The sequence below is a fragment of the Mustela nigripes genome, chromosome 6 (assembly GCF_022355385.1).
Source record: "Mustela nigripes isolate SB6536 chromosome 6, MUSNIG.SB6536, whole genome shotgun sequence".
Lineage (NCBI taxonomy): Eukaryota > Metazoa > Chordata > Mammalia > Carnivora > Mustelidae > Mustela > Mustela nigripes.
In genome coordinates this window covers 23,983,752-24,003,484 of record NC_081562.1, presented here as the reverse complement: position 1 = coordinate 24,003,484, position 19,733 = coordinate 23,983,752, and the positions used below count along the sequence as shown (strand labels likewise).

General features: G+C 36.4%; 1 protein-coding gene and 1 pseudogene across 1 annotated transcript in view; both read left to right on the top strand.

Annotated features, from left to right (window-relative positions):
• Window positions 1-19,733, top strand: part of CFAP54 (cilia and flagella associated protein 54) — a 302,579-nt gene that overhangs the window by 146,059 nt on the left and 136,787 nt on the right. Inside the window, exons 33-38 of the mRNA XM_059402309.1 lie at window positions 2,249-2,479; window positions 4,481-4,623; window positions 6,565-6,746; window positions 8,695-8,922; window positions 16,412-16,635; window positions 16,738-16,873. Of these exons, the coding sequence (XP_059258292.1) occupies window positions 2,249-2,479; window positions 4,481-4,623; window positions 6,565-6,746; window positions 8,695-8,922; window positions 16,412-16,635; window positions 16,738-16,873 (1,144 nt within the window). The remainder of the gene's footprint in view (window positions 1-2,248; window positions 2,480-4,480; window positions 4,624-6,564; window positions 6,747-8,694; window positions 8,923-16,411; window positions 16,636-16,737; window positions 16,874-19,733) is intronic.
• Window positions 12,121-12,592, top strand: LOC132020093 (translationally-controlled tumor protein-like; annotated as a pseudogene).

Below are 19,733 nucleotides of genomic sequence, written 5' to 3'. Positions count from 1 at the left end.
TGGTGAGTTTTCCTGCCTTGTCATTTTATCCAGATAAGAATATATGAGGGAGCAAATAAAATACTAAAAAGGTGGCAAAAACCACAGGAAAATGTGCTTTAACCAAATTAGAAGAGACCCCAAATCATGGGGGGAAGAAAAGGGGTGAAAAGAACTTCAGAGAAAAAAAAAATTTAAAAGAAGTATAAAAAAGAACATTTATATATTAGACTGGTGAATAGAACAGGGTCACCCACTTAATTTTGTGAATATTTTGGTCTCTTAGAAGAAACTACCTCCCCCAATTTTAAAGAATGAAAAACATATATAAGGGCAAACATGATGAAGGGATGGGATATTACAATAAAGATGAAATTTTTTTTTTTTTAATTTCTAAAAAAGGAGTTGATAAGATAAGTTGGTTGGGAGAATAAAGAAAAAGAAAGTGGAGAGAATTTGCTCAGGCTGGAGACTAGAACAAAGCCCTGTGCTAGATTTAGGGTATAATTTGATCTATTAGAAGTTGTATCTGAAATTTTTTTTAGAAGAAATAACCCTATGTATACAAAAAATAAAGTTAGATACAATGAAGGATAAAATATTACTATAATAAGTTCAAAAAAGATTTTTTTTGAAAGTTATTGTTAAGATCACCTAGTTAAAAATGTTAAAAGAGGAAAGGGTAAAAGTAAAAAAAAAATTAGCTGAAGAAAAAATATAAAATTAAAAAAATTAATTAACTTTGCAAGGCTAAAGAATCATGGGGAGAAAGCCATGAATTCCATGCTTTGCTTTCTCTTCCTCTGGAATTCTGCTGTTCTCCTTGGTAAGTAAACTTGGTCATGGCTGAATTTCTTGCTGATCTTCTTGTGGAGGGACCTGTTGTAGTGATTCTCAAGTGTCTTTGCCCGAGGTTGAATTGCACCACACTTACCAGGGGCCGGGCTAAGTAATCTGCTCATGATCACTTTTGGGAGCTTTTGTTCCCTGAACACTTTCTGTAGAGTTCCAGAGGATGGGAATGAAAATGGCAGCCTCCCAATCTCCGGCCCGGAGGAGCCCAGAGCTCGGGGCCCCACTCCTAAGTGCGCCCTTGGAAAAAATCGCTCAATCACTCCCATCTCCCTGGTCTCCAGCTGCACTCCGAGCTCACCCGGCCTTTGACGAAGGGTATCTGTCTCTGGCATACAGCCCCGCTTGGAGTCTCCAAACCCCACAGATCCCTGTGCTCTTCCAAGGGGGTGTCCCCAGATCTTTTGGGGTCCCTGCTCACAGAGCAGTGGCCTGTGCCACTGATCACAATTTAAGGTAACCCTGAGTTGAGAGCTCAATCTTTGGCTCCCTCTTGGTAGCTGGCTTCCGCACTCTAATACTTGTGAGCTCTGTGACACTCAGACAGTCCCGATCCTTCAATGACCCTGTGGGACCTGAGACCACGCTGTCCCTGCGTGGGCTTCACCCTGGTTTAGCCTCTGGAGTGATGTCCCTCAGTGGAGCAGATTTTTAAAAGTTCTGATTTTGTGCTCCATTGCTCCACTTCTTGCCAGGAGCCGGCCCCTCCCCCAGCAGTCTATCTTCCTGTTGCTTTGGATTCACTTCTCCACCAGTCCTACCTTTCAGAAAGTGGTGGATTTTCTGTTTCTAGAGTTGCTGCTCTTTTTCTCTTTGATCTCCTGTTGGATTTGTAGGTGTTTGGAATGGTTTGCTAAGCTATCTAGCTGATCTCCTGCTATCTGATGTTGCTTCAGCCTGCTACTTCTCCACCATCTTGACTCCTTCCTTGAATATGGATTTATGAAATTATTTCATTTATAGTTGATTGATATTTTATTTCTGCTCTAGTCTAACTAATGTTGGAAAAACTTTGCTCCATTGCTTTTTTTCCTTAAGGAACAATACAGAGAAATGATTTTCTTGTTTAATATTGAAGTAAGGGGATGAATGTGAACATTATTTTATAATTCCATTGTCTGATCTCAGTGGCCTTTTGTTTATGGAAAAGAAAAGCTGTCCGATTGGAGCTTAGGACACAGACATTATAGAGAATGGAAGGCAATACATAGTGTCTTTGTCCTTACTGCTTATCTTCATGGCTTCTCTACTGCCCTATTTAACATTCTTAGTGCCAAGGAAATGATGAATAAGCCAGAAACATTTGCATAAGGGCAGTCAAGTGAATTCTTGGTGTATTTTATACAAATTGGAATCATTGTTTGTTATCAAATATCTGGAAGCTTATGTAATTTCAAAACCTGTTTCTCTTTGGCAGAAATAAGAGAACTGATGTTAGAAAACTTGCTTATCGATTCCTGGTGGATAACTTGAATCCTATAATACTAAATTTTGTGAAAAGGAAGAGGTTACATCAAATATTTCTGGAGGAGATGCCCTGGAGAGCTCAGATGAACCTGTATCTGGCAAGTGCACACTTCAACCTTCTTTTAACGAAGCTGGGGGAGCGTACAAAGATGAAATTTGGCCCTTCACATCCAGTGGTCAGGTATAGAATATTATCAGTGAATGATACTTTTTTAGCATGAGCATGGATTTTGTTTGTTATGTTCAGGGATCCAAAGTTGATAATAACTTAAAAAGGTTTACAGAGTGCTTCTTTCTTTACTGATCATTGATACATTACTTAATTTCTTGTCTCAGAATCTTCCCCAAACAGGTGCTGGATATAAGCACTTAGGAAGTACTAATCTGCACATATCTTGAATATGTTTGTTAGTATAGATGTCTGTGAAGGAGATAGTGTCATTTCAAGAGAAATTTAATATTGTGTATTAGCTATAGTTATTGGGTATTAGACAAAGCTGTTTCATTTTGAGGTATATTTTAAGCCTCTATAAACATAAATTGTATTTTCTCATACAATGTACACTTTGTATCATTAATTCAGAAGACACTGTTGAGCTCTTGAGTGTCCTTGGCTAAAGTGTTATGGGAGATAAAATAGAAATAAATACATAATGTGAACTACTATGTAATCATTAAAAAGGGGAATAGAGTCTTTCATTAAGAAAAACATACAGCTGAGCTCCTGTTAGATACAAGTTCCTGAGGTAGACAAAGTGAGCATGAAAAGATGAGCAGGACATACAAGATAGAGTTTCACAGGGTGGATCACAGGTGTTAATGAACAACTGTAAATAATGGTATAAGGTGAAGTATACACAAAGTCTTCTTTGTTCATGGAGAAAAGGCTTTTTTCTGAATGAAACTCACAGGAAAGATTTCATGGGGAAGGGCCACTTGGCTTGGTTCTTGATAAATAGGAAAGATTTAGAAATGTGCAGATAGGGGAAGAGGTATTCTAGGTGGTTGGAAGCACATGAGTTAGAGCCCAGGTAGGAAACACAGGATGAGAACCTGAAATGGTCTGACCAGAATATAGGGTAAATAAAAAGGAATAGTGTGAAATAATTAAAAAAATAAAAGAATATTCATAGCAGATCTTGGGGGGTCTTAACTACTAAATCTAAACTTTAATTTATATACAGTGGTGGATTATTAAGGGTTTTTGAGCAGGGCAATGATAAAAAATTTCTCTGACAGCAACGTATCAAATGGATTGGAGGAAGGAAAGACTGTAACAGGGTTACAAATTAAGAGGTATTTATTTCAATAATCCAGTGATAAAATATGCAGGTGAAATCCATGGTAAACTTGGTAGGAGTTTCTGATTTCATTAGAATTTTGGTTAAATCATTACCAGATTGAACCTCCATTAAAATGTCTCCAGATAGTTCCCTTTCCTATGCAGGCTAGACCAGATTTGCATTTAAGAAGTAGTTAGATTGCCTGGCCAACTGGGAAGGCTTTTGGCAAAGTAACCCATTCATGAAGCCATGAGAGGAGAATGATTCAGATCAGATGGGCTTCCTAACTGTCCTCTGAACACTGAGAAGAATTCTCTGAAATTTCAATCATACATGACCATTCAGACATGATTACTTCATAGCACAGCAATTAGACAATGACCAAATTTGTATCAGTGTAACTTGGTGCTAAATTCAATTTTACTAAAACCATTAAAACATACTCAATATTTATGTATGCATATATTTTTGCATTTGTTTATTTTTGGTGGAGGATTATTTATTGCTTAGACCTTAATTTATAAAAGAAGTAACATTGATTGTGGACACATTGCTTTATATAGTAGGTATCTTCATTGAGTTGTGTTTTAATCAGGTTAAATTGACATAAATTATTGTTTCAGAGCCCTTAGAATGAATATAGATCATCATTCCCATTTTTGAAGGCCCTTTCAGGGAAATAGATATTGACGTTAAAATTCCTAAGAGCAAAGTTACATTGTATAATTTTAAAATTTAATGGGAAATTGTTTGGCTTTGGTTAAGTGTAAGAATATGTTATGATCCAAAATTTGGAAGCTCTAACCCACAATAATTTAAAAAATTAAAGTAGATTGTATTTGACAGATTGAAATCAATTTTGTTTATATATATTTTTAATGATATTTTCCTCCTGGCAGTTTCCGATCATGTGATCCTAATATGTTCTCACTATATAATTCAGGAACAGTATTACCAACAACGAAATTGACTCTAGAAAATTATAAAGTGATACTTGATTTCCTTCATACAGCTAGAAAAAGAAAGGCCAACTTACCATCAGGTAAAATAAAAAAAATTATGATGTATACTATCAAATTGCTTCTATTTTTTTTTCACTGATACAACACACACATGAGCACACACACATATACACACTCCGCACATATCATTTTCCAGTGACCCAGGAATTTAATTGAGTTGTGGTATTTTGTAGGATTTTCTTATTTTCTCAGTTTTTAAGAATTTTCTGTATTTTTATGGTATGTATTTGGAAATATATATGTTGTATTCTAACCTAAACCAGTGGCTAACCTACATCATTTGGCTGTTCACCAAATAAAATCTATGTATGTATGTATGTATGTATGTATGTATTTTTAGAAAGGGAGAAAGTGGTGGGGAGGGGCAGAGGGAGAGAAAGAGAGAATCTTTTTTTTGTTTTTTAAAGATTTTATTTATTTATTTGGCAGACAGATATCACAAGTAGGCAGAGAGAGAGAGAAGGAAGCAGGCTCCCTGCTAAGCAGAGAGCCTGATACGGAGCTCGATCCCAGGACCCTGAGATCATGACTTGAGCCAAAGGCAGAGGCTTTAACCCACTGAACCACCCAGGCACTCCAGGAAGAAAGAATCTTTATCAGGCTCCATGCTGGGCTCGATCTCAAAACCCTGAGATCATGACTTGGACTGAAATAAAGAGTCAGACACTTAACCGACTAAGCCACCAAGGCACCCCTAATGTTCTTTTAAAAATATTGGTAGCCTCCTGTTGTCAAGATAGGTGAAGACTTGATATTTGGGGTTATATTTTAGCAGAAGTAAGTTTCAGAACAAATTCTACCACACATACTGATGTAACTGACATGGAAACAGTCCTATAGCTATTTGATAGTACTGATTTTGTACTCAGGGGAGTCTACTCTTGTCTTAGGATCTCCAACTAGCACCTTCCATGAAAGCTTACTCCCAGGTGAATGCAATAATATTTGTTTGAATGGCAGGACAAACCTGTATTCTTGTCATCTTTTCAGGTGACAGGAGACTTACTCTGGGAGGTGGAGAAATGCAAAAGAAAAGACCTCTTGATCTGCGTGCCACAACTGATGACACTATTCTTAGCAATCACCTATCTTGAATACCACTCATTTCACAAAGACTTCTTTCTAATATCTTCATACTATTACAAATGCTCTTATGTAGATTTTTAGTAATGGTATTTTAAGTGCTATATAACTTACTGCTGATCAGGATACTTCATTTGCTGTTTTAATTGCCACAGAGTGTTGATTTATATTTGAGGTACTTGGTATGCCTTCTGATTTCTTCTAGGGTGTAGATTAGATTTAACTGATACCTTCACATTATATATGAATATTGAAGTATTTGAAAGTAAATTCCCTTGACACAGAGTCCGTGTTTTATAAGTAGATAGTAATATATAGCTTCTTGAGGGTTTTTTTTTTAAACTACCTGCCTAAGACCTCCCATGAAATCACCAATAGAATACTGTGCTATTGAGACTTATTAATTAATGCAAAGTTCTAAAAGAAGATTTGTGTTTTTATATCACACCATTAAGATAATGCATGGACATGTTTGCTGTACTTTTTAACTCCAGGAAATGCTACTCACCTTCTAGTGTATATGTCCTGGGAATAGACTATTTAGGGAGAAATTAAGGAAATTAAGTGGGATTCTATGATTGGTCCCTTAGAAAACATGACATTCCTATCTCTGCGTTGTTTCCTTGGCTGTTACTCTTGCCCAGAATGATATTCTTCATAGTCTTTTTGCATAGCTAAACCATGTTCGCCCTTTAAGACCTAATCTGGACTCCTCCTTCTCTAGAAACTTTCCTTGGTTCATTGTGTCCATGATAATCCCATCCTTCCTCCAAATTTATATAGCATTTCTTATCTTAATTACTCATTTGATGCTTATCACTTATGTCTTCTGGAACTTTCTGCTTCCAATAATGTTATACTTTATTTTTGTACTGTAGATGCTGAAGAATTTTCCACATTTATTAATTCCAGAATGAGTGATGAAAATGTATCCAAGACACAAACATTTAATGACTCAGACTCTCAGTCAGGTCTTAGTGCTAAAGAAAAGGATCGAGCTGCAAATTTGGGTATATTGGATCATTTTATGAAGATCTTCTTATATTGCAGGAGAGCAATGGTAAGGTGCTAAATTTTAAATTTTACTTTAATTTAATTTTAGCTAATTTTCTAAATTAATAGACATAAATCTCAGCCATTTGTTTGGGCATGTAAGATGTACTTATTTACTTACTACACATAAACTAATTTCAACTTTGAAACTAAATTTTCTGGGTTTCACATCAGTCATTTTTGAGGTTTGCCTGCCATTAGTGCTGAAGATTTACACCTTGTGAGGCTGTCAGGGAGAGGAGAAAGCTGCTTTAGTCATCATTCATCCATTGGTGCGGAGCTGAGTTGGCCTCTGTCCTTGTCTACACAGTCTCTGTGAATATACAGATACTCCTTTGCAACTTTCTTGGCCATATTTGGGACATGGATTTCTATGATGGTGACATCAGTGGTTCCTTCTGGAGTCTTACACCTACCTGGGATACGATAGATCACTTTATTCTCTCTAACACAGGGAACACTCTTTCTGGGCAACAGAAAAATCCTGCTCCTAGCTCCTGACCCCTTGCTTCTACAAGCCAATTGTGTCTTCTCTCTTTTTTTTCTTAAATATTATATGATACATTATTAAACTTAAAATTGGAATCATTAGCTACAAAGGAATTAGTTTCCTTTTTCTCATTGCAGGAATGGCATAAACTTCAAACCTCTCAAGAGTTGAGAGGAAATCTATCCTTTCTAGACCACTTTCATTCCCATTTTCTCTGTGAAGAAGGTGATTTCTTAAAAAATGCAAAGCAAACCCACTTCATCCCCCTTGACTAAGGGCACTGCATTCTATCCTTCCACCAGCTTCAGGGCCCTGGCAGGTCTGGGTCTTGCTCACTTCTTGGAACTCAGTTCATCTTGCTCTCATTCAGTCCACTCTCCTCTGTGTGATCTTGAGAGCACAGAGCTTGTTCCTTTCTCATCCCTCAAATTCATCCTCCATCCTTTGCAGTTTGCTGGTCCCTCAGTTTCAAATCCTATCCTCTCAACACCCTCTCCCCCACTTTCACATGACTTGTTCAACTGAACATTCAAGTCTCTGATCATGTCACCTCCTCAGAGAGGACTTTTTTCCTGATCACCCCCATCTAAAAGGGCATATCATTTCATGCTTGTCAGATTCTAACCCAATTCTGCTTTCTTTTTCTTTACAATACTTATTATTCCCTGGAACCTCCATTTTTAAAAAAATTCTATTTATTTATTTGATAGACAGAGATCACAAGTAGGTGGAGAGGCAGGCAGAGAGAGAGAGAGGAGGAAGCAGGCTCCCCGCTGAGCAGAAAGCCTGATGTGGGGCTCGATCCCAGGATACTGAGATGATGACCTGAGCCAAAGGCAGAGGCTTAACCCACTAAGCCACCCAGGCTCCCCTGGAACTACATTTTTATTTGTCTACTTATCTAGTGTCAGTCGCCCCTAATAAACTGAAGCAACATAAGGGAAGACCCGGTTACCCTTGCTCATTGCCACATTCTCAGAACCTAGAACAATGGAAATGTTTTGAGTCAGACTGCTAGTGTGCAAATCTTAGCTAACCACTTAGTAGATCATGACCCTGTGCAAGTTAGCTCCAATCTGTGTTTCCTTATCTGTAAATTAATAGAATGCTAGTGCATGCTTATTTCATAGGAGCTATTGTTAGAATTAACTGAGATAATGATATAAATAACACACAGTTATTTTTTATTGTTGACATAATTTATTTATTTATTTGACATAGAGAGATCACAAGTAGGCAGAGGCAGGCAGAGAGAGAGGGGGAAGCAGGCTCCCTGCCAAACAGAGAGCATGATGTGGGGCTCCATCCCAGGACCCTGAGATCATGACCTGAGCCGAAGGCGGAGGCTTTAATCCACTGAGCCACCCAGGCGCCCCTGTTAACATAATTTTTGCAGAAAGATGAAGTTGTTCAGAGATCTCTAACTTTTGAAACTTTGATTTTTTAAATGTTGTCTTTGTTTTAGGTTCTTGCTCATCGTGGTGGCTATTGGACTCTGCTTCAGAACTGCTGTCGGGCCCTTTGGAACTTTACTCAGGAGCTACAGATACTTCTTAAACAAACAGTGGATATATATAAAACATTTCCTATTAGCCAAGATTGTTTCCTCTGTACCTGTGTTTTGCCGTTCTATTTGGGAGCAGAATTACTTATTGACATGTTAGTAGAACTACAAAATATCGATTCTATTAAGGTAAGAGCACTTGGGTAATTATTTTTACTTCATCCAATTAATAAGTACTTTTTACTGTGCACATTGGGATAAATACAAATTAATATTTTCCTTGACTTACTACTTAGTTTGTCTACATTTCATTTGCTTCATTATTAATATTTGGTTTACAATACACAGCTCACATTGATGTTAATTGTAAATATGTTAGCCTGAAAATCCAACTTTTTTAAGGAAATAGTAACCTGTACTGAGCTTCAGCTTCTATATAAACTAACTATAATGCATTTAATCCTCATAGCAATTTTTTTGACAGTGAAACAGACCCCAAGAGAGATCATATAGCTTGTCAGTTGCTCTTTACCTCACTGCTTTATCTGTCCTTGTCCTATTATTTGAAATCTGGTAGTATTTGTGACCATTTAAAATCTACCACACTGTGGTTTAAGACATGAAAATAAAATAGAAAAAGTGCAATCATGATGTAATCTAAACACATTGAAAATTAATAAGCACTAAACACATTAAGGCATGGAATTTATAACATTTCTAGATATAAAATATGTGAAAACTGTAGTTCAAAGGACAGAGTAATGTCTTTTACACTTTATATAAAGTGGTACACTATTAACTCTAAGGGGAATGTGTTAAGTTAAGGATGCATTTAATCATTAGAGTAATACCAAAAAAGAGATACAGCTAAAAAGCCATTGCGGTGAAGTAGAAACTAAATAGTGGTCAATGAATTAAAGAAGGCAGAAAGAAAAGAAACAGAGGAACAGAAACATATGGGCAAAACAGAAAGCAAATATCAAATAATAAATCTACCCCAATTATATTAATTACTGTATTAAATATAAGTGGTTTAACACCCTAATCAAAAGGCAGAGATTGTTGGATAAAAAAGACATGTAATAGCTGACTATATGAGGAGTATTCTGAATATAAATAAATTGAAAATAAATAGTGGAAAGAGACATACTAGGAATACAGTAATCATAAAAAATTTGTGAGACTTTATTAATATTAGATAAAATAAACTTTAAATCAGGGAGTATTTTGACAGATAAAGAGAGACATTTCATAATGAGAAGAGGCTCAGTTAATCAGGAAGACATACTAATCATAAATGTGTATGCTCCTAATAAGAGAAATTCAAAGTAAACTCTGGACACCCAAAGCATGAAGAGCTTCCAGAATGGTGGAAACATTGATATGTTGGCTGGTTGTTGTGGTCTGACTCCATGGGGAGAGGGCATCGAACCCCCTTATCCAGGACCCTTCTAGACTATGTACCTCTTTCTGTCCTTTTTTTTTTTTTTAAAGATTTATTTATTTATTTATTTGACAGACAGTAGGCAGAGAGGCAGGCAGAGAGAGAGAGAGAGGAGGAAGTGAGCAGAGAGCCCATGTGGGGCTAGATCCCAGGACCCTGGGATCATGACCTGAGCCAAAGGCAGAGGCTTTAACCCACTGAGCCACCCAGGAGCCCCCTATGTACCTCTTTCATGTGGCTGTCCCTGAGTTGTATCCTTTATAATAAAACTGCGATCCTAAGTATGGTGTTTTAAGTGAATGCCAGCCAATTATGAATCTGAGGGTGTTATGGAAACCCCAAAATTTATAGCTGTTCAGTCAGAAGTGCAGACCTGAAACTAGTGGCTGACTTCTAAAATAAGGGCAGTCTTATGGAGGACTAAGTCTTTAAACTCTGAATTTAATTCTGGATAAGTAGGTAGTTCAAGTGCAGTATACATAATAAAGTAAGTCATAATAAAATTTAAGTAAGTCATAATAAGTAAGTCAAAATACAATTTAAAATACTGAAATCTTGAAGAGTATGTTCTCTGACCCCTACCTTATGAATAGACCAATAAAAATTAGGAAGAAAAATCTCCTAAGTATCTGGAAATTAAACAACATAGTTCTAAATAATCCATGGGTCAAAGAAGAAAGTATAAGAGAAATTTAAAAATATTTCAAACTGATAACAACATATCAAAATTTGTGAGATGCAAATAAAACAGTACATAGAGGAACTTAATAATTTTAAATGTTTAATAGAAAAAATAAATTGCTCTAAATATATTAAAGAAAATGAATTTATAATTAAGAGCTTGGAGAGAAAGAAAACTCCAGACCCAGAATATTTCCCTAAAGAATTTGAGCAAACATACAAGGACAAAAATAATAAATCATACACAAACATATTTTTAGAAGTGAAGCCAGCTTAACCCTGACAGATATATCAAAAAGAAAGGTATGGGGGGACCTGGATGGCTCAGCTGTTAAGCATCTACCTTCAGCTCAGGTTATGATCCCAGGGTCTGGGATCGAGCCCCACATTGGGCTCCCTGCTCAGCAGGAAAACTGTTTCTCCCTCTCCTACTCCCTCTGCTTATGTTCCTTCTCTCATTGTGGTCTCTCTCTCTGTCAAATAAATAAATAAATAAAATCTTTTTAAAAAGTATGAATCATTTATTCTTCTACCCACTTAAGCCCCCATGTTGTGTAAACCTGGTGATTTACAGACCTGTATCCCTGGGGATAAAAATATATGTTTATAAAAAAAAAATCTTAAATAAAAAAAAAATTAAAAAAAGTATGAATCCATCAATATGCCTCATGAACATATGAACATAGACACAAAACTCCTTAATGAAATATTAGCAAATCAGTTCCAGCAATATATGAAATATGCAAATGAGATATATAGTATCTACAATTATACAAATGATGATCAAGTGAGTTTATCCCAGAAATGTAAGGTTAACATTTAGAGATCAATCAGGCAGTGCCTGGGTGGCTCAGTTGGTTAAGCATCTGACTCTTGGTATTGGCTCGGGTTGTGATCTCAGGGTGGTGAGATCAAGGATCATGTTGGGCTCTGCAAACAGTGTGGAGTCTGCTTGAAATTCTTTCCCCCACCGTTTCCCTCCCCATCTGCTCCTCCCCCTGTTTGGGCATGCTGTCTCAAGAACAAAACAAAACAAAACTTTAAAGAAAAAAAGATCAGTCAAGGTAATTCACCATATTAACAGGATAAAAGAGACAAATTATATCACCACTGAAATAGAGCAAAAGCATTTACAAAATTTGATATCACTTTTCCCACCTGTTTTCCCTGCCCTTAAGTGCTGCTCTAGCTGCACGGCTCTTGCTCTGAATTCTGGGTTCCTGCTAAGCCAGGGCTGCTGTTCTCTTTCTCTGGCTGCCATCATGATTATCTACCTGGACCTCATCAGACATGATGAGATGTTCTCTGACATTTACAAGATTCAGGAGGTTGCAAATGAGCTATGCCTGGAGGTGAAGGAGAAAATAGTAGGACAGAAGGTACCATTGATGGAAATGTACTTTGCTGAAGGCCCTGAAAGTGAAGGTACTAAAAGCACAGTAATCACTGGTGTTGATATTGTCAGGAACTATTACTTACAGAAAACAAACTTCACAAATGAAACCTGTGAAAAGTACATCATAGCTTATAGGAAATCAGTCTAAGGCAAACTTGAAGAACAGGGACCAGAAAGTGTAACCCTTTTATAACAGAGAATGCAGACAAATCAAGCACATCTTTGTTAATTCAAAAACTGCCAGTTTTTTATTGATGAAAACATGAATCCAGATGGCATGGTAGCTCTGCTGAACTTCCATGAGGATAGTGACCCTATATATGATTTTCTTTAAGGATGAAATGAATGTTAATGTAAATGAAAAAATGTTAACAAAATGGAAAAAAAATGTTAACAAAATGCCGATTACTTTGGGTCTATCATCTATCATCATAACTGGCTGCTGCTTTTCACACATCCACACTGACACCAGGGCTTGGACAAGTGGTTGATGTCATCCTGATCTTTTCACTTATTTTAATACTGATTTATTTGGAGTGGAGTCATTTTTTTTTGTTGTTGTTTGTTTGTTTAAGAAAAAGCCATATGTAGGTTGCTTAAAAATAAAATGCATTTAAACTTATTTGAGAGGCTACCTCTTACTTTAATATGTGTTTAAACTAAGTCTGTCTTACAGTGTTCTAGAGAAGATAGAGCCTTGTTGTAGACCACAAATGGATAGCATAAAGCTGTCTTCAGATAACTTCAGGTAAACAGGGAAAACTACTTCTGGGACTAGTATATTGAAAACAAAACAAAACAAAACTTAACAAGAATTATAAGTATTAATTCTAAGTTGAAGTAAAGGAAAAGACCATATTTGTAGAGTGTCAGATGTGAAGTGGATGATTATACATTTCATCACCTACAAACAGAAGTAGTTAGCTCAGAGATAATCAAGAGAATAAAAAGAGACTAATACAATTGGAAGCAAAACAAAAACAATGTCGTTGATGTTAAAGACTCTCAGCAAACTAGGAATACCTGATAAAAAGTAGTATCTAGTGTTAACATCATACTTAATGGTGAGGTATTTTGAGCTTCCCTCTAAGACTGGGAACAAAGCAGGATGTCTGCTCATACCACTTTTGCTCAATATCATGCAGGAGATCCTGACAAGTACAATAAGGCAGATAAAGAAACAAAAGGAATGTGGATTAGAAGGGAATAATATGAGTTTTTACATGGAAAATTCCAACTTGTTAGGACTCTATAAAGCAACTACTAGAACTAATAAACAAAATAGCAGCACATAAAGTCAATATAAAAAATAAACCTGGTGATTCACAGACCTGTACCCCTGGGGATAAAAATATATGTTTATAAAAAATAAAAAATTCAAAATAAATAAATAAATAAATAAATAAATAAAGCACACACACAAAAAAAGTTTCTTTGTACCAACAGAAAACAACTAGGAAATGACATTTTAAAAATACCATTCAAAATATCAAATTTCTAGGACTATATCTAAGAAAATATATATTAGATTTTTACACTGAAAATTGTAATGCATTGCAGAAAAAAATTAAAGGTCTACATAGACATAGACATATCATGTTCATGAATCAAAAGTCTTAATATTGCTAGGATATTATTTATTTCCAGTTTGGTCTATTGATTCAGTGAAATTCTAATGAAAATTCCAACAGACATTTTTTCAGTGTAAATTGACTGTTTATTTTAAAACTTATAAGCAAATGCAAAGAAATGTGAACGACCAAAAAAATCTTTGAATTTGGAGAACTCCCTACCGGATTTCAAGGTTTAGCAATGCTGTAGTAGTTAGAAGAGGATGATATTGGCATAAAGAGAAACATATCAATGGAAAAAACAGAGACTCTCAAAATAGACTCATACATATGGTCAATATTTTACAAAGGTGTCAAAGTGATTCAAAGGACTCAAAAAAGAAATGACAACTCTTAGCACCCAGATGTGTTCTTTAAAAACTATTTCCCACTAAAAGAAATGTCCCACTAAAACTAATGTCTCCTTGGTGGGGGGAAGGGGAGGAGGACTGATTACCATTTCCATTTCTATGTGAACTATACTTAAGGATAGCCAAATAGTTACAGTCAAAGAAGAGAAAATTTTCTTTATAGAATTTTCAGGAAGTAAGTAAAGAAAGAATGTTGAAATTAGAATATGAGGATTTTGCAATTCTTTATGAATTCATGGGGGGGATGAACAGCACCAGTGAAGTATACCTGTTGGAAAAAAATAAACTGGGAGCGGAGTAAGCATTTAAATCTAACCAACAACTTACAGAAGATCCAGGGGACAGAGAAATATTTAAAATGAAATGATGCATCACTAGAAATTCTGACTATGGAAACTCTACAAGACAAACAACCTGGTTTCTTCAACAAAAAATTGAAGTAAAAAAAGAAACCTGTATATTAAAAAAGACTTAAGAGACATAAATAATTGCAATGTTTGGACTTTATTTTGATCCCATTTCAAACTAATGCACTCAAAAATTTATCAGATATAAAGGAAATGTGAACACCATTCAATAATGTTTTGAAGCATTTTTTGCTAATTTCTTTTTTAGGTGGGATTATATATACAGAGGAAACCAAGTAGGTCTCAAAAATTGATAATTGGTTGAGCCTGGTTGTGGGTAGATAGGGCCTCAGTATATTATTTTCTCTGCTTTTATAAGTGTTAGACATTTTCTTTAATAAAAGGTTTTTTTAAAATTACACATGAAAGCTATAGTGGAAGATATAGTAACCACAGAGGGCCTCCCGATCCTTCATCCCAGAAGTAAACTTAACCATGTAGGCATACATAACTAACTGAGAGCGGATATCCCTCTTCTTCAGGAATGGCCCAGGAAAGTTATTTCAGTTGGACCCAGGAAATTTACCCATGTCTGAAGAAAGAATATGTCATCCTATAGGCCAGCAGGCTCTGACAAAGCCATCACCTGGGAAAAGTTGAGTGGGACAGACTTGATTTCTTTATACTCACCAAGAGGATTGAGTAAAGGCCAAGAGTGCCTCTACTTGGAACCCTGAGGTCAAGGAAATGGAGATAACCCCTTATACAGCTTTGTGCTGCTGGAAGAATTACTGTAGAATCAGTGGGTAGAGGGATGGAGCTCATAATATCAATAAAATGGAAACTATCCTTTACTGAGTATGTCCCATGTGCCAGTGACTGTGCTAAGAAGGCAGATTCACATAGGTCAGATATGGCACACCTGTTATTCACACACAAGACTGGCTTGAGGCATTCATATTACATTCCACAGCCAGATGACTTCTTAAGTCTCTTCCAACCTCAAGGACCATGAATCTTGTTAGAGATGTTTGTCCTCTACTTCTGTTGGTACCATACCTCCCTTTTGTGTGGGTTATACGTAATAGTAACATCAGCTTAAGAGGGGCTGGTCTTGAGTAACCCAACTATTTGTTGGACTGTAACCTGGCTTATAGGTGGATCTAAGGGCTTTTGTTTGCCTCAAGAATTTCTAAGGATATACATAAATGCGTAAGGGACTCAGAAATGAATAGATTAGTTACATAGTACCTCTAAGTTAGGCAGAAACGGTTTTCTAGAAGATTTCCTTCTCCATATGTTTGACCTTTGCATCAGGGAATTGGACATATTATGCCACAAACTGGTAAACGTAACTCATGCATTATGGAAACTCAATAGTTTGTATATACTAAAACCTGTTTCAAAACTTTATCTTATTCATTTAATATCCTTACTTAGATATGTGATGACTGAGGACCAGGAAGTATGGCCCTCAGTCTGTGTTGTCTAATATGGTAATGACTAGCTATATGTAGCTATTTAAAGTTAAGCTTAAATTAATTAAAATTAAATGAAATTAAAAGTCCAGTTGCAACAGTCATATTTTGATAGCTCCAGTATCCACACATGCTTGGTGGCTACTATATCAAACAACAAAGACGTAGGACATTTCTATCACCATAGAAAATTCTGTTGAATAGCAGTGTTGATTTGCATGATAAAAACATTTAAATTTTTTAATTTTTAAGTTCTTTTCCTGTTATATTTTTCTATCACATTCAGTTTTCAAAGAATTTATAGTGATATCTGAAAATACACACATTTTTTTTTCCATGTACTACTTGCAGGTTGTTGAAGAAAAAGGGGAGTTCAGTGTTCCAAGCTGCTATGGAAATATTAAAAATGATAACGGTGGTTCTAGCCTTGATTTTGAACATCTTCTGGATGATGTAAATGTGGTTGATTTAAAATGGATCCATAATTTTGTATTGAAATCTCTGGAACTTTTATATCAAGTGGAAAAATGGGAAACACTGGTATCACTTGCTATCCAATTCAATATAATTTCACAGTAAGTATTGCTGTAAGGGAAATCAAAAGTGGCAAGCTTTCATGAAAAAAAAATGCATTTTAACTAATGTCTTCTTTTTAATGTATTTCTACCCCTCTCTAGTGAGAGATACACAGAGCAAGTGACACCACTCCTAGTGTATGCACAGCGTCAGCTTCTTCTAAGAATATCCAAGTTCAATGGCCCAGATGTTACCCAACAGGCTTGTGCAAGATATGAGGCTGAATACAATGAGAAGGTGAATTTGGCTCTATTATTCTTACAGTTGTGATTTCTGATAAGTGCACATATGCAATACAAAGATTTAGGATTCAGATAAATATTATTTTTACTTAGACATTTATCATTCAAATCAACAAATGTTATTGAAAGCTTGCTATGTGCCAATATTTTCCAGGTACAGGGTAAACAAAAATTAAGTCCTTGTGCATAAGAAACTTACATTCAGGCCAGAGCTGATATATTCATTAGGCACAGTGAGAACATTGTCTAGAACCACAGAAATTTTAGAGGCCCACTAAATGTGTTTTAATTTTTTTTAGTGTGAAGAAAAAAAGTAACATAGGTCAAAGAAAATGTTTTAATTTTTACTATTACTATAATTGTATTTATGCCAACATAATCATATGATACAATTTTTAATATTTTCCCTTAAAAGTGAAAGTCTGTAAGGACCATGAAAGTTATCATACAGCTTTGAGTTAGATGGAGGAAAGGGAAGTAAATTCTTTCTTTTATTTATTACTTTAATAAATGTGTATAGACTATCTTTTTTTTTAATTAATTAATTTATTTATTGGACAAAGAGAGAGAGAGAGAGATCACAAGTAGGCAGAGATAGGCAGGCATAGGTGGTGGGGGAAGCAGGCTCCCTTCGGAGCAGAGAGCCCGATGTAGGGCTCAATCCCAGGACCCTGAGATCATGACCCGAGCCAAAGGCAGAGGCTTAACCCACTGAGCCACCTAGGTGCTCTGTGTATCAACTATCTACTACCAGAGCCATGGCATATAGTTATACAGTTTTCATCCTGGCCCAGGCCCCCAGTGTACGTGAGGACTGAAATCTAGTCCCACTTATTCTAACATGAGAGCACAGTCTGAGTTCTTGCTTCATAGAGTTTAATTTTAGAGGAGTAGACGTAGGGCCAGATAATAAACATGTAAACAGATACATAAAGAGATTCATGATCATTAGAGTCATCGAAGAGAATAAAATGGATCCGTGGGTTAGAGATAGGTGGAGTGGGAGGTAGAAATCTGGAATGTCTCTTGGAAACTGTAACCTTTGATGAAAAATGGCCAGCCATACATAAGAGAGAGCCATTGAGCCCAAGAGAAGAGCAAGAGCAAAGGCCCTGGGGTGGGACAAGAAGAAGAAAACAGGGGTGTTTTTCTATTTCCTCTTCTTCCCAAGTTCTTAATGTTAGTGTGTCCCAGGACTTTGTTCTTGGTCCTCCTGTCTTCTTTATCTGCATCCTCTCCCTTGGTGAGCTCATTCAGTCTGTGGCTCTAAGTACTGTCTTTATGATAATGACTTTTGAAATTATAGCTCCAGTCTAGAACTTTCTCCTTAATTCTGTGTGGACATGTAATTCCCTGTATCAGTCAGGGTTCAATCAGAGAAACAGAACCGGTAGGATCTATTATCTATCTATTTTTCTATCTGTCATGTATCTATCAAGATTTATGACAAGGAACTGGCTTATGTGATTGTGGGGGCTGTCCAGAGAAGTCTAAAATTGTAAGGTCATCAGTCAGGATCCCCAGAAGGAAGGAAACTTACAGGTGTGGCCAGAAGCTGTTATCCTTAGGCAGTCAGTGAAGGGTGATCCAATGAGTAGACCTGGATACTGTTTGGAGTCTGGAGACCTCTAGCACATCAAGGACTCGCCTGCTTAGGTCAGGCCCACTGAAGATAATCTCTTTAGTTTAAAGGAAATTTATTAGGGACTTTAATTAGTATCTGCAAAATTCCTTCATAGTAGCAGCTAGATTAGTGTTTGAATAGCTGGGATGAAGTGTGTGCACTCTACAAAATGGATACTTCCTTTCCTTTTGTCCTCATAGTTTAGCCTAAGCAAGTTGACCCATCAGAAAACTGTCATGCTGCCTAATCTACATAATCTCTTAGATGTCTAATACACTTCTGAAATTTAGTATATTTCAAACAAACCTGACAAGTCTTCCCCACATCAGTTGATGACAACACTGTCCTCCTAGTTGCTCAGGCCAGACACCTTGGAGACATCCCAGACTCCTCCCTTGCTTTCATTACTCCATTACAAACTGGTTATCAAATCATCTACCTTCAGAATGTATTCAGACCACTTATCACTACCTTTACCACTCCTCCTCTGATCCAGGCCCCTGTTATATTTGCTTGGATTCATGCAATGACTTCCTAATTAGCTTTCTTGCTTCTAACTTCCCTGAATCCCTGCCTTTAGCCTATAGTCTACTCTCAATGCAGCAAGTAGAATGACCCTTTAAAAACCCAAGATCATGTTCTTCCTCCTCTTTAAATCCTACAACTTCCCATCTGATTCAGAGATAAGGTGAACATCCTTGTCATGGCCTTAATGCCCCACACATTTCCCTGTGATCCTCAGTGACTCATCTGTATTTCCCCACAGGTTTCAGCTTCTCTGTTCTTTAAGACTTCCTGCTTTTGCTGCTCCCCTGCTTGGGACGCTCCTCTCCCAAATATCCACACTGATTTTTTTCTCACTTTTTTCTAGTCTTTGCTAAATGTCGCTTTCTGTGTGAAAAATATTCTCACTATCCTATATAAAATTATGTACCTATTTGCTCTATTTCTCTCTATAGCATTTATAACTCTTTAATATACTCTATAATACACTTCTCTATTTTCTTCATTATATTTCTACTTCCTCTAGAATAAGTTCCATAAGAAAAGGAACTTTTGTTTGCTTTGTTCATTGTATTATCCTTGAGCTTTGAGTAGTGACTGACACATAATAAGTGTTCAATTAAGATTTATTTAATGCAGCTGGGAGGTGGAAAGGAGTAAGTCAAATAGGGCCTTATTAGGCTATGGGAAGGAATTTGCATTTTATTAGACTGTTTACATCTCATTG